Below are 14266 nucleotides of genomic sequence, written 5' to 3' on the forward strand. Positions count from 1 at the left end.
AATGGATGTCTGTTTCAGGAAAACCGAATGTGCTGTTGGAAATCAAAAGCAAAATACTGCGGATGCTGGAAATCTGAAATAAAAATAGAAAGTGCTGGAAAGTACTCGGCAAGTGAGGCAGCATCTGTGGAGAAAGAAACAGAGTTAACGTTTCAGGTCGATGGCCCTTTGTCGGAACTGGAAGATGTTGAAGGTTCAACTTCCAGTCTTGACGAAGGGTCATCGACCTGAAACGTTAACTCTGTTTCTTTCTTCACAGATGCTGCCTGACTTGCTGAGTATTTCCAGCACTTTCTGTTTTTACTGTTGTTGGAAACGATCTCTTCAAAGGTATTTCGGGGCTTTTGACTACTTTCTGCGAACAGTTCTTCTCGTTTTTTAATAGTGGTTTTAGGAGCTGTTGCAGAGGGCTTTAATCTGGTAAATTTAAAAAAAAAATCATTGCTTCTATGGATTTTTTTTAAAAAGCATTTTCTTGGCTTTTTCTGTCAGCTTTTCTTGCACAGTCACCTTTCTCTGCTGATGGGGTGGCCGGTAACCTGCTATGAGACTCCTGGTGCTACGGACAGCTGTCGGGAGATGTGCGAGAGCAGCCCAGAGTGACTCGGTCTCCTGTAATTGTCCCCGCCCCACCCCTCTTCGGGGGGAGGTGACTGTCGTTTGCCCAGGGCCTGAGGTCTGTCCACTGCTTCCCCTGACTGTATGGTTACCATTAGTGGTATCGCAACGTATGAGGAGAAATGTGTGAATCTGCCTACGTTGTACCACCCTGTGTCCCCACGCGGTTTTTTTTTTATTACAGTTCATACCGACCTTAGCAGATACGCAGAACCATTTGATACGAATGCCGTAAATCGGTAGAGGTTGGCAGCAAACGGAAATGACAGTCTAACCCAGTGGCCAGCTCTAACTGCTTCAGTTTTCAGCCATTCATTTTTCTTTTCCCCCCTTCAGCATGAGGTACCAGCATTGGCGTGGATTTATCAAATAGTATCGAGGTGTTGGGCGGGCGGGGGGCGAAATTTGTGTGTAATGACTGTTTCAGAAACCGGTATTAATAAGTCTGTAAATTTGATTATGACAATGTTGATATTGAACTCAGATGAAAATTTATGATGAGAGGCTTGAAAGGTAATGTGTATGTTTCTCCCCTTTCCGTCTTGTTTTAAAAAAAAATGTTTTCACCTCGTACAATTTGTGTTTCCCATCCAGTATATTTACAGCACCTAACTGCATGTTATAATATACTAATAAAAAGCTGCAACCTCCGAAGGGAGATTTGACAAATAAGGCCTTGAAGTTGCGTTGTGCGAATATTAGCTTACAAACTCTTAATGTATTAGCATGAAATTCCGTATCCACTATAATTAACCGAGGTGGACAGTATAATCCCATACATTAAGCATTACACTAACATTCGCATAGACCTGTTGGGCCGAATAGCCTGTTTCTGTGCTGTAAATACCATGCAATACTATTGTAAGGAGTCGCACAACACCAGGTTATAGTCCAACAGCTTCATTTGAAATCACAAGCTTTCGGAGCTTTGCTCCTTCGTCAGGTGAAGTGACGAAGTCACCTGACGAAGGAGCAAAGCTCCGAAAGCTTGTGATTTCAAATAAAGCTGTTGGACTATAACCCGGTGTTGTGCGACTCCTTACATTTGTCCACCCCAGTCCATCACCGGCATCTCCACATCACGCAATACTATGTATGTAATATTCGCACAGCATGATTTTGAAGCCTAAGCGTGCAGCTGATGGCCCTGGCAATAACACTTGGATTACAAGGCTGAGGCCTGGTGACTACAGCGCTGTGACTGGTATAATACTAATAGTGCAAGTGTGCCTATCAGCCTCATGTAATCACCTTAAGCATTGTACATTAATGAGACGCAACTATGCATTTCTATTGACAGTGGCGGCTTTATGCTTGATTCGAAAGTTTTAAACTGCCCCTGCAGAGGTCGTATATTTATTTTTAAAAATCTTTTAAGCATTTCATTTGCTGCATTTTTTTCTTGCGATTTACTTTTAATTATTTTCTGCAACCTGTTTTCCTGCTGTACAAACATGATTTGCTTCATTTTATTGCAAAACGCAGTCATTAGCATAACATGGTCTGTTTCAGGAATATCTTGGGGATCATCACAAAGAAGAACGTATTAGAACACCTCGAGCAACTAAAAGAGCACGTCGAACCTTTGGTGATTAGTCATGTCAGATCTGCTAATTAGAGGAATAAAGATTTTTTTAAAAACTGCAGTGAGAGGAAGCATGAAACCTGTGATATGAAAACTGTTTTTAAAAAAAACAACCCCACTTACTCCAAATTGTTTTGTTGTATATGGGAGTAGCTGAGGTCAAGTGGCCTAATTGATTACCAAACTGGAACTGTAATAATCTTACAATCCTGTCAAAACTGTATAGCTGTGAAGAAGTCTTTGTCTGATTTTTAAATGTCCCCCCCGCCCCACCACCAATAAGACCGGATTAAATCCACCGAATATCAGTGCCTTTTTTTTGTTGCTTCTCCCAGGAGATGACATGGTTGCGGGGGAGGAGGGGAGACAGCGGGGCGGGGTTAGGAAGGAAGAAGCGTTTAGTCATGATGCTGCAGCCATCATGGTGTGGGGCAAGCTTGATGGACCAGCTGGCCTTTTCCTGCCCCGTATATAGTATACCTACCTTCTATTGCCTTGCAAATGCGTTGAACCACCCCACGAGTCGACATGCTTGATGCCGTGATGCAGTTGTGCATGGTGACTCAAGCAGGCTGGCGTACAGCGTCAGCTGAATGCTGAAATGGTCTTAGTTCACTTCTGAGTGTAAAACATCTGCATTGCTGAAAATCTTCAGTGCTTTCAAAAGGTAACCTGTGCAAGTGTGAAACAATGGGGACAATTTTTACCTAACTCCCCGGGCGGGAACCCCATGGGATCGGGTGGAACGCCGGTTTTACACTGTGTAAAACCAGCGTTGCACCCGATCCGTCACTTTCCCGATGGGCGGGTTAGGTTAAAATTGCCCCCCAGTGAGTCTCTGTTTGGTGAGGCGACGTACACGGAGACTGCCTCCACTTCGCTGTTTTTGAACGTGAGTAGGTCACTCAGTTACCATCTGGACCAATATTCACGGCAAAAAATCATCGGTAGCGTGCAGTGAAGTCCCCGGCATCCCGTGGCTGCCGACAGAATAGCGAGATGAACTTTTTCATCCCTCTAACGAGTCTAGGGACCAAATGATGCCAAGAGTGGAGATCAGAGCCGTCTGTCCTCTCCAACGAGGGTCTGGCGATGCCCAGGTGTGGTTAAAAAGGGAGATTGTGGGATTCGGCTCCAGCACCAATGTAGTAAAACTACAGATAGACATTTACCCCCCCCCCCCCTCTCTCCTTACCTCCCCAAGGTGAGCTACCATCCTCTGCTTCCATGTGAATTTTTTTTTGTTTTCTGCAGGCACTGTTGAACCGTCCCGGTTCATTTGGCCACCACTGAACTGTGCAGAGGACTGGTAACAGGCCTAGCCTGAGAGCTGATGACACTCACTTCAGCCAAGGTCCCTCACCACCCGGTTGCAAGTCATCAACCTGAGCTGTTGGCCGTCATCTTTTGGTTGTCTTTTATTTGTTATATAGAATTTACAGCACAGGAACAGGCCATTCGGCCCAACTGGTCTCTGCTGGTGTTTATGCTCCACATTAGCCTAAAATGCAACACTTGTTGAAAATGCAACAAAATAATGATGATGGGAACAATTGTAATGTGTGTCTAGGAGTACCACAGTTTTTTAAAAAAAAACTTGTGTAAATCTGCATGCATTTTTCAAATTGTGCACAACACTTTTTTTAATAACAGTTTTAATAGATCCTAGCTGGTATTCGTACTTTGTGATTAAACTGAATTTTTCTTTGTTTGTTTTTAAGTTTTAATTTTTTTTTGGAAGTATTTGCCTCCTAAGCCTTGTCTTTTTACAACTGTAGTGGCATGCAAGTTGTGCTTAATGCATTATAGCTGGTGGTCAAGACTCCCTGTGTGTAAGAGCTTCTTCAGCTCATAGCCATCACCTTCCAATGTGTTTGGTGTTTTACAGTGGAAATGGGTACGTATCAAACATTGACTCCCCTCACCAGGTTAGGCACCTATGATTTGCTTTTGCCAAATTTTATCTAATCCGATTAGTTTTAGGATTGATCAGTGCAATACTTTCCTCCCCTTATCCCCCGTATGCAAAGGTGCTTCCTGCCAATTTGCTCATAGTTCACGTTTCATGCATCCTGCTGCTGTTAGAATACTAACCAGATCAAAGGGGATTCAATGCCCTTTTCTCTCCTTTCTGCTTTCTTCCCCTTATAATTTTGTAGGACCCGTCCCATCTCCTTACCAAATCCTGCTGCTAATACCAGACACTATGCTCATTTGAATCAATGAAATTAACAAAATAAATCTGAAGTACCGTTTCTTTCTTGGGTTATAAAAGTTCCAGGCGTTTCGTCACGAATCCCGTGTTGGTATCAATCTCCGCCGATGGGATTAGCATCATTTTTCCCTGTCATTTTCCACCCGCTTTATCCTGTCCTGTCCTGTCCCCGCTGCTGCTGTGGTTACCATCCTCTCACTGAACAGAATCCTTTTGTTCCATTTGTCCTTTTCAGGCGTCTCCTTGGCATTATAACAAAAAAGGACATCCTCCGACACATGGCCCAAATGGCAGACCAAGACCCGGAGTCAATCATGTTCAACTGAACACTATAGCAGAGGATCCCGAGGAAAGTGAGGAAGAGGTCCACCTGTTAAAGAGCACAGCGATCTGACAGCTCCAGGGATTTCAGCTCATCGGCGTCGCAGAAGGAAAAAAAACCCATCTTTTCGCAGTTCAGTTGGCACTGAAAGCTGCTTTGATGTAGGAGTTTGTTAGAAGTGGCCCACTTCAGTATTAAACCTGTTGCCCGCTACTAAAAAAAAATACAGCCTATACCTAAATATTTCCACACTTTTAAGATTTTTTTTTGTTGTTGTTGAGATGTGCTATTAAAGGATGGAGATATAGTGGCAGTGGAAAAGAAATGGTATATAAATGGTTCTTTTGCCACACTTGAACCACTTTCCTCATTCATTGATTTGTTGGTGTCTCCCGGACTGCACTGAAGCAAGCCATCTCCTACATACGCCTCCAGGGTGTCGCATCTTCACACGGAATTACGTCCATTTCAGCAACATTGGTAGCTCGAGTCTTTTGGGGATTTACTTTCAATTGAGTTCTGACCATTTTCCGGAACTCTTAACCACTTTCTCACTGAGAATACTGGCTGGCCCTGGGATCTCGTTTTCTGTAAACTCCTTCGCCACCCGATGCAGCCAGTTACCCACGTTAAGAAGGATTCCACACATTAAGAGGGAATCCGGTCAGAAAAGCACTAAGTGTGATGTCCACACTGAGAGCTGACTGCCCAAGGCATGCGCCAAACACAGAAGTACTTAACCCAAAATCAAAAGTTAAAAGCATTTTTCTGATGTTTTAACAAGGCACCTAAGAAATAATTGCAGACTGGGCGCTGGCAGTTTGTGGAGGAAACACCTTTTATTCATCCTGTGGTTTTTAAAAAAAATGTCTTTTAATGAGGTTCTGAGGGTCTATTATTGCAAAATAGCATGTTTTTGCTTAAATGGAGATTGATCCCTCGACTACCCCTTCCTTTCACTACAAGCGGACGGATGGCAGCCACTTGCTAATAATCTGTGTATTATGTTTGAGTGCACATGGACATTATGGATACAGTACAGCACAATTAATTGCGTATGTGCTAGATCTGGGTTAAGAATGTTTCAGTCTGACTGCCACCACTGTTCTAATATTCACCTATGATCATTGGAATAATTCTTACTGTGGAATCTTTCACGTTTTTTTTCTGGGCTTTAGTAAGTTATTGTGACAAAATGTGCATTTCATCTTCAGGGCACATTTTTTTTTTAACTGTCGACATCAGTGGTCCAGTCCTCCTATTGAAGCCGTCTTGAGTACGTTTAAGGTTTAGGTTGAAGTTTTAGTTCTTTCAGCACTTTGAATTCACATTATTATTGATCATTAAGTTGGTAGTTACACAAGTTTACAAATGATTGGGATCATCTGTATCAACCAAATTGACTTCAAATGACAGCTGCAAAACTGGCATTATTCATACATAATTTTTTTTAAATGAGTCCATTTATATTAGGACTTATTTTACAAGGCAATCTCCTGCGAATTTATTTTTAAGGAATATCAGACTAAAATATAAACTTTCTTTCAAAACAGCTGTTGCTTTTTAAATGACTTAAAGTTTGCACTAAATCTCCAAATGTTTTTTAAAAAAAGGTAACCTACACTGTCTATCATAAAGAATTTTGTTCCGTCACACTGCTGGTAGGAGATTGAAACCCAGTGAGCATTTATAATAGACCTCAAGAGCTTGCTTGAGAGAGCAGAATATAAACTCAGTGTGAGCTACTTTCAAAACGATTAAACGTTATTAGTTAATTGCTTCCTTGCATTCACCGTACACCCTGGACCATTAGTCTAGTGAAGACGTGTAGAAGATCAGACATCATTGTAAGCTGCGTAGAAAAATTTATGGGTAGTTTGAAATAAAAGAGTCTCCAAATAATGAAATCCGCACATAATTCAACATTTCTCTTACACGATATGCAGGATGTTGTTAAAAGACTAAAATCGCAGCATTTGAGAAGGCGTTGGATTGGCGTTGCAATTCAACATAGTCAATAACTGGGAACTGTAATAATATAAAAATAAACCCTGCAAATGCTGGAAATCTAAAATTAAAAACAGAAAATGCTGGAGATACGCAACAGGTCAGTCAACAGCTGTAAAGAGAGAAGACAAGTTAATGAGAAAGGCATTCCCTCATTCGGGTATAGATTGTGACCAAATTCGGTTTTTGAAGAAGAGTCTACACCCGAAATGATAAGCTGTCTTTCCTCTTTTCAGATGCTGATGTGTCTCACGTAGAATGTACAGCACAGAAACAGGCCATTCGGCCCAACAGGTCCATGCCAGTGTTTATGCTCCACACGAGCCTCCTCCCACCTTCACCTAACCCTAATCAGCATATCCTTCTATTCCTTTCTCCCTTATCTAGCTTCCCCTTAAATGCATCTATGTTATTCGCCTCTACAGTTCCTCGTGGTAGCAAGTTCCACATCCTAACCACTCTTTGAGTAAAGAATGTCTGCCGTGTATCTCTGGCATTTTCTGCTTTTACATGGCAACCGTAGCGTCTGCAGCACCTGATGAGACACCCTTCCCCCTCCCGCCCGCCAGATATAGCGGAAAGTTTTAAAGCAAGAGCCTGTGGGGATGGCGCCCGTACCCGGTTGTTATCTGTTGCCCTGCTTTTGGTTAATGAAGAATGCTTCGTCTTTGTTAACCTGTGGTGTTGCCTAGAATTGTATTTAATACTGATGCTGGATGGTTTTTAATTTATATTGGTGTGTTAGAATTTCATAATCTTAAGGTGAGCTTAATTATGGTTACTGTGAAAGTTTGATTGTATAATATATTGTATTAAATTCTCCGTTAAAACAGTAAATCTTTGTTGAAGTTTTATTGATGCTTGCCACATCTTGTGATACTTTTGTCATGTCGATTTTATCCTTATTATTCAATCAGAAGACTAAATTAGATCCAAGAAGGCCCTAGGTTCCATCCTTGTCTCTTCTGCATTGAGTTCTCAGTCAGGGTTTTTAAAAATTCATTCTCGGGATGTGGGCGTCGCTGGCGAGGCCGGCATTTATTGCCCATCCCTAATTGCCCTTGAGAAGGTGGTGGTGAGCCGCTTTCTTGAACCGCTGCAGTCCGTGTGGTGAAGGTTGTCCCACAGTGGTGTTAGGTAGGTAGTTCCAGGATTTGACCCAGCGGCGATGAAGGAACAGGTGGCAATAAGTGCATTACAGTCGGCCTTTGCAACCTTGAATGGGAAAATGGGCCAGGGTTCCGACTGCTATCCAGTGATCCCTGCTGGAAAGGGCAGCTATGTGGATAGGATCAGGTTTGGCTGTGATGCCTGTTATAGTCAAATAACTTGCTGACAACTCATTATCTAGACTTGTACATGAAGAATGGCCAGTTGGCTGAGGTATTGGAGAACACAAAGTGCCCCTGAAACTATCCTTCAGGAGAGAAGGTAGGGAGAAATATGGTGAAAAACATGGAAGATCTGAGTCACAGGCACCTGCTTGATGTGCCATTAAGCTTTTATTCTGAATCAAAACTGTGTGAAGGCTGCATTCATTTTTACTTCACACATATATTTTCTTACATAAGTCACACTTCAGAGTAATTTGTTGTGTGTGTAGTAGTTTGAGATGTGATAGGATGCTAAATAAATGCATATCCTGTCTTTCATGTAATATAATCAATCTTCCCGGGTGCTGCATTTATTTGCCGTCTTGAGAATACACCCGTTTTCCATGAGATTGCTTTATAAAATGATTGCCCTTTGTATTCTAAAGATGCTTTGAATCCTTTATATCTGAGTAGGTGTTGGCCGTGGCTCAGTCCCACTTGTGAGTCAGAAAGTTGTGGGTTCAAGCTCCACTCCAGAGACTTGAGCACAAAATCCAGGCTAACCCTCCAATAGTTTTTTTTTTATTCGTTGATGAGATGTGGGCGTCGCTGGCAAGGCCGGCATTTATTGCCCATCCCTAATTGCCCTTGAGAAGGTGGTGGTGAGCCGCCTTCTTGAACCACTGCAGTCTGTGTGGTGAAGGTTCTCCCACAGTGCTGTTAGGGAGTTCCAGGATTTTGACCCAGCGATGATGAAGGAACGGCGATATATTTCCAAGTCAGGATGGTCTGTGACTTGGGGAACATGCAGGTGGTGGTGATGTACATGCTCCTTTGTCCTAGGTGGTAGAGGTCGCGGGTTTGGTAGTGCTGCATTGTCGGAGGTACTATCTTTTGGATGCGACATTAAGCCTCCTGGATGGATGTAAAATATCTTATGGCACTGTTTGAAGAGGGCAGGGGGGTGGGGAGGGTGGTTCTTCTGGTGCCCTGGACAATATTTATCCCTCAACCAATATCACTAAAGTGCATTATCTGATCATTTATCAAATTTGCTGTTTGTGGGACTTGCTGTGCGCTTAGCTATGTTACAACAGTAGCTACACTTAAAGTACCTAAATGGTTGTGAAGTGTCTTGGGGTGTCCTGAGGTTGTGAAAGGTGCTATATAAATGCCAGTTCATTTGTAATTATTCCACTCTGGTAGCAAAGAGGCTGTCTATAGAGATAAGCTCGCAGTAACAAATGCCTTGCTCCAGCTGAAGAAAATTAACGGAAAATAAAGATATCTGCAGTTAATGCTCCTGCAGCAGGTTAAGTTGGGTGGAGGGAAACCTGCTTGAGATGGGGAGGAGTGGTCGACATTTTTCTCAAGTTCCAGATCCCACAGTTGTTTCCAGTAACTGAAAAACTTCACAAACCAGCAGGAATATACATGTTGGATTATATTGGCTGCACAGCAACACTTAAAAGCTAAACCGTTAATTGTAAGGTGCTGTTGGAATTGGCCAACCTATTGGCTTGGATAGGGAATTGGTTAGGAGGTAGGAGACAGAGTAGGGATAATGAGTACGTGCTCAAATTGGCAGGATGTGACTAGACATGTCCCCCAGTGATCTTTCACTATATAAATGATTTTGATGAAGGAATAGAAAGCTGTACATCTAAGTTTGCTGACGACACTTAGTTAGGTGGCACAGTAAATAGTGTAGCTGGGAGCAGAAAGTTGCAAAGGGACATTGATAGATTAAGTGAGTGAACAAAATTGTGGGAGATGGAGTTCAATGTGGGAAAGTATGAGGCCATCCACTTTGGACCTAAGAAAGATAGATCAGAGTATTTTCTAAATGGTGAGAAGCTAGGAACTGAGGAGGGGCTGAGAGATTTAGAGGTCCAAGTACAGAAATCAAGTGGACAGGTACAAAAAATAATTAAAAAGACTAATGGAATGTTAGCCTTTATCTCAAGGAGGCTGGAATGCAAAGGGTTGGAAGTTATTACAGCTGTGCAGAGCTCTGGTGAGACCCCATCTGGAGACTGCGTTCAGTTCTGGGCACCGCACCTCAGGAAGGATATATTGGCCTTGGAGGGAGTGCAGTGCAGATTCACCACAATGATACTGGGGCTAAAAGGGTTAAATTATGAGGCCAGGTTGCATAGACTAGGTTTGTATTCCCTTGAGTATAGAAGATTAAGGGGTGATCTAATTGAGGTGTTTAAGATGATTAAAGGATTTGAATGGGTAGTAACTATGGAGAGTAACTATTTCCTCTCGGAGTGTCCAGAACAAGGAGGCGTAACCTTAATATTAGAGCTAGGCCATTCAGGGGTGATGTCAGGAAGCGCTTCTTCACACAAAGGGTAGTGGAAATCTGGAACACTCTCCCCCAAAAAGCTGTTGAGGTTAGGTCAATTGAGATTGATAGATTTTTGTTAGGCAAGGGTATTAAGGATTGCAGAACCAAGGTGGGTAGATAGAGTTAAGATACAGACCAGCCATGATCTAATTGAATGGTGAAACAGACTCATGGGGCTGAATGGCCTACTCCTGTTCCTATGTGCTTTGGCACATCCTGAGGACATAATAACTTGCAATATAAATGCAAGTTAGAAGAAGAACGAACTTGCATTTATATAGCACTGTAGGATGGCGCAAAGCGCTTTGCAGCCAATTAATTCTTTTCTTAATGTATTGGTTCCCTTGCTGGGTAGGCAGCAAGTTTTTACACAGCAAGATCCCACAAACGAAATGCGATAAATGTCCAGTAATCTGTTTCGGTGGTGTTGGTTCTTTTTGATTTCTTCTGTGTTTTTTCATCTGTGTCAAAACTAAGTAAGTGGAGTATGGGAGGTAAATGTGAACTGCCTGAGTCCAAAATCAATGCAGCAATATGCAACTTATGACCTGCTTCATTGTTATTTTCAATTTTGAAGGACCTGACCCGAAGGCAAACAGGATAAGTACAATGATTATCAAAAAGATGTGTCAACATGCTGTTATAAAAGTATATATTTTTGCTTCTACCTAGTTTGATTCCTCCGAATTCTACAGCTGAAGGCTAAACAGGCAACCTCTTCAAAGCCTTTGCCTCGTCCCAGCATTTTCTGATTCTATTTCAGGATGTGCCCATGAATAAAGGGGGCAGTAGCAACGTTGGTAGAGAATTGGCTAAGTGACAGGAAACAGAGAGTAGTGGTGACCGGTTGTTTTTCGGACTGGAGGGAGGTGTACAGTGGTGTTCCCCAGGGGTCTGTGCTGGGACCACTGCTTTTCTTGATATATATTCAAGGGCAATTAGGGATGGGCAATAAATGCTGGCCTTGCCAGCGATGCCCACATCCCATGAATGAATAATAAAGAAAAATTAATGACTTGGACTTGGGTGTACAGGGCACAGTTTCAAAATTGACAGATGACCCGAAACTTGGAAGGGTAGTGAACAGTGAGGAGGCTAATGATAAACATCAAGAGGATATAGACAGGCTGGTGGCATAGGCGGACACGTGGCAGATGAAATTTAACGCAGAAAAATGCGAAGTGATACATTTCGGTAGGAAGAACTAGGAGAGACAATATAAACTAGAGGGCACAATTCTAAAAGGGAATTCATTGAACATAGAATCATAGGTTACAGCACAGAAGGAGGCCATTTGGCCCATCGAGTCTGCGCGGGCTCTATGCATGAGCAATCTAGCTAGTCCCACTCTCTTGCCCTATCCCCGTAGCCCTGCAGGAACAGAGAGATCTGGGGGTATATGTGCACAATCATTGAAGGTGGCAGGACAGGTTGAGAAAGTGGTTAAAAAAGCATACGGAACCCTGGGCTTTATAAATAGAGGCATAGAGTACAAAAGTTGGAAGTCATGATGAACCTTTATAAAACACTGGTACGGCCACAATTGGAGTATTGTGTCCAGTTCTGGGCACCGAACTTTAGGAAAGATGTGAAGGCCTTAGAGAGGGTGCAGAAGAGATTTGCTAGAATGATTCCAGGGATGAGGGACTATAGTTACATGGATAGACTGGAGAAGCTGGGGTTGTTCTCCTTGGAACAGAGAAGGTTACGAGGAGATTTGATAGAGGTATTCAAAATCATGAAGGGTCTAAACAGAGTAGATAGAGAGAAGCTGTTCCCATTGGCAGAAGGGTCAAGAACCAGAGGACATCAATTTAAAGTGACATGAGGAAAAACTTTTTTTACACAGCGAGTGGTTAGGATCTGGAATGCACTGCCCCAGGGGGTGGTGGAGGCAGATTCAATCATGGCCATCTAAAGGGAACTGGATAAGTACTTGAAAGTAAAAATTTTTCAGGGCTACGGGGATAGGGCGGGGGAGTGGAACTAGCTGGATTGCTCTTGCACAGAGCAGGCGCGGACTCGATGGGCCGAATGGCCTCCTTCCGTGCTGTAACCTTTCTGTGATTCTATGTTCATTTGTTTTATTTTCATTGAGTGTGGCGGGATCGGTAAAGAGTCAGGTTAATGTCACCTTTTGTTTCTTTCCCGCTGCAGTGTGCATTTCCAGCAGTTTTTGTTTTTAGTTCTGACTCTGTACTGGAGGCGAACAGAACTATTGGGGGTTGCTTTACCTTCACATATTCGCCCTGACTGCCTAGTTAAAATTAAAATCAAGAATTTATGTGGGAAAATAATACAGGTAAATAATCCATATTCTGCCACTCAGATCACTTTAGTTCAGTACACTACTGTGCTGCCTCAAATGACTACTCATAGAATCATACAGCATAGGAGGAGGCCATTTGGCCCATTGTACCTGTGCAAGAAAATCGACTTTAATTTTTTTTTAAATGTCTCGTTCACTGGATGTTTCTTTATCTAAAAACCTATTAGAAATGCAATGCAGTTCCCTCACTGATGTGATGGAGTTAAGCTGTACAGAGGAGGATGGTGTCTGGTTTAATCCCCAGTCTGTGGTGAGTTGCCACGATCTCAGCTTGGGGTTCTACAACTGACCTGGAAATAGGGAGGGTGGAAATTGTCCAGCATTCCGACTCTTGATCGTTATCTAGTGACCCCCTCCCCCTGCGCAGATCTGACTGGTATGATGCACAGCTGAGTAGAACAGGCTGCTGACACTCAACTGTGAAAGCTCACACATGAATGGACACTTAAGGTAAGGTACCAGAGTGCCTATGGAGCCTTACCCCAGAAAAAATTATGTTTTGAAGGTTAGGTTAAGAAATTTCACACATTTACTTCATGTGCCCATTTAAAGGAACAATTTGCATGGCTACGGGGAAACAGCAAGGCAGTGGGACTAATTGGATCTCTGCTCTCCTCCAATTCTGGCCACTTGCGCATCCCTGATTTTAATCGCTTCACAATTTAGCTGCCCGGGCCCTCAGCTCTGGATTTCCCTCCATAAACCTCTGCCTCTCTATCCTTTTTAAGACACTTGTTAAAACCTCTTTGGTCACTTGTCGTAATATTTCCTTATGTGGCTTGATGTCATAATTTGTTTGATAATTGCTCCCGTGAAGTGTCTTGGCACGATTTATTATGTTAAAGGGCGCTATATAAATGCAAGTTGCTGTTATGGTTGGAGAGCTTTCAAAGAGCCAGCACAGGCACGATAGGCCGAATGGCCGCCTCCTGTGCTGTATGATTTTATGCATCAGTTCTCCATATAAATTTAATTGAGGATGACAAAATTGGGGGGGGGGGGGGGGCAGTTAGAAGAGACAAAATATTAGCTATTGGATAAATTTAAGAGGAATTAGGTTAAGTTTAGTTTGAGTTTGCCAAATTTTGACTGACATGAAATTAAAGGCGTGAGCAATACCACACAATACTGCCACTGTTCTTGCAGTCCACAGCTTTAAAACTGGGCTTCACTTAAGGAACGGTTAAGCTTCAGCCCTGTACATTCACACAGCAAGTTACTCTAAAGCATATCTGATGCTTCGCCCTCTCGAAAATTGCTTGTGAACTTGGGTTTAAAGAGACGGGCTGTAGGAAGGAGGAAAGACCAAGTGCGGTAAGGAGTTCCACAGTTTTGAGCTGCTGGGAAAGTAAGTTAAGAGTATTGATTTAAACACTGGGGTTTGAGGCATAAGGTGGTGTGTTTAGAAGTTGGAAGTAACAAGGGTGGAAAAGCCAAAGAAGTACTAACTATAATTGTATATATTGGTAAAATAAAAACAACCAAGGTTGCAACAGAGTTCGGAGCTGAGGTGACAGAGGG

At 42.8% G+C, this 14266-nt stretch overlaps 1 protein-coding gene across 6 annotated transcripts in view; it reads left to right on the plus strand.

Moving 5' to 3' along the window:
- Positions 1 to 7584, plus strand: part of clcn3 (chloride channel 3) — a 154301-nt gene extending 146717 nt beyond the window's left edge. For 3 of the 6 annotated variants that reach the window (XM_067982471.1, XM_067982472.1, XM_067982475.1), the window contains 2 exons: positions 2131 to 2206; positions 4654 to 7584. In XM_067982471.1, coding sequence (XP_067838572.1) covers positions 2131 to 2206; positions 4654 to 4812 — 235 coding nt within the window. In that variant the 3' untranslated portion in view covers positions 4813 to 7584. Of the gene's footprint in view, positions 1 to 2130; positions 2207 to 3981; positions 4632 to 4653 lie in introns of those variants that run through there. The other 3 variants (XM_067982474.1, XM_067982476.1, XM_067982473.1) reach the window with 2 other exon arrangements.
- The last annotated feature ends 6682 nt before the right edge of the window (positions 7585 to 14266 follow it).

This window comes from Heptranchias perlo, chromosome 4, assembly GCF_035084215.1.
Source record: "Heptranchias perlo isolate sHepPer1 chromosome 4, sHepPer1.hap1, whole genome shotgun sequence".
NCBI classification, from domain to species: domain Eukaryota; kingdom Metazoa; phylum Chordata; class Chondrichthyes; order Hexanchiformes; family Hexanchidae; genus Heptranchias; species Heptranchias perlo.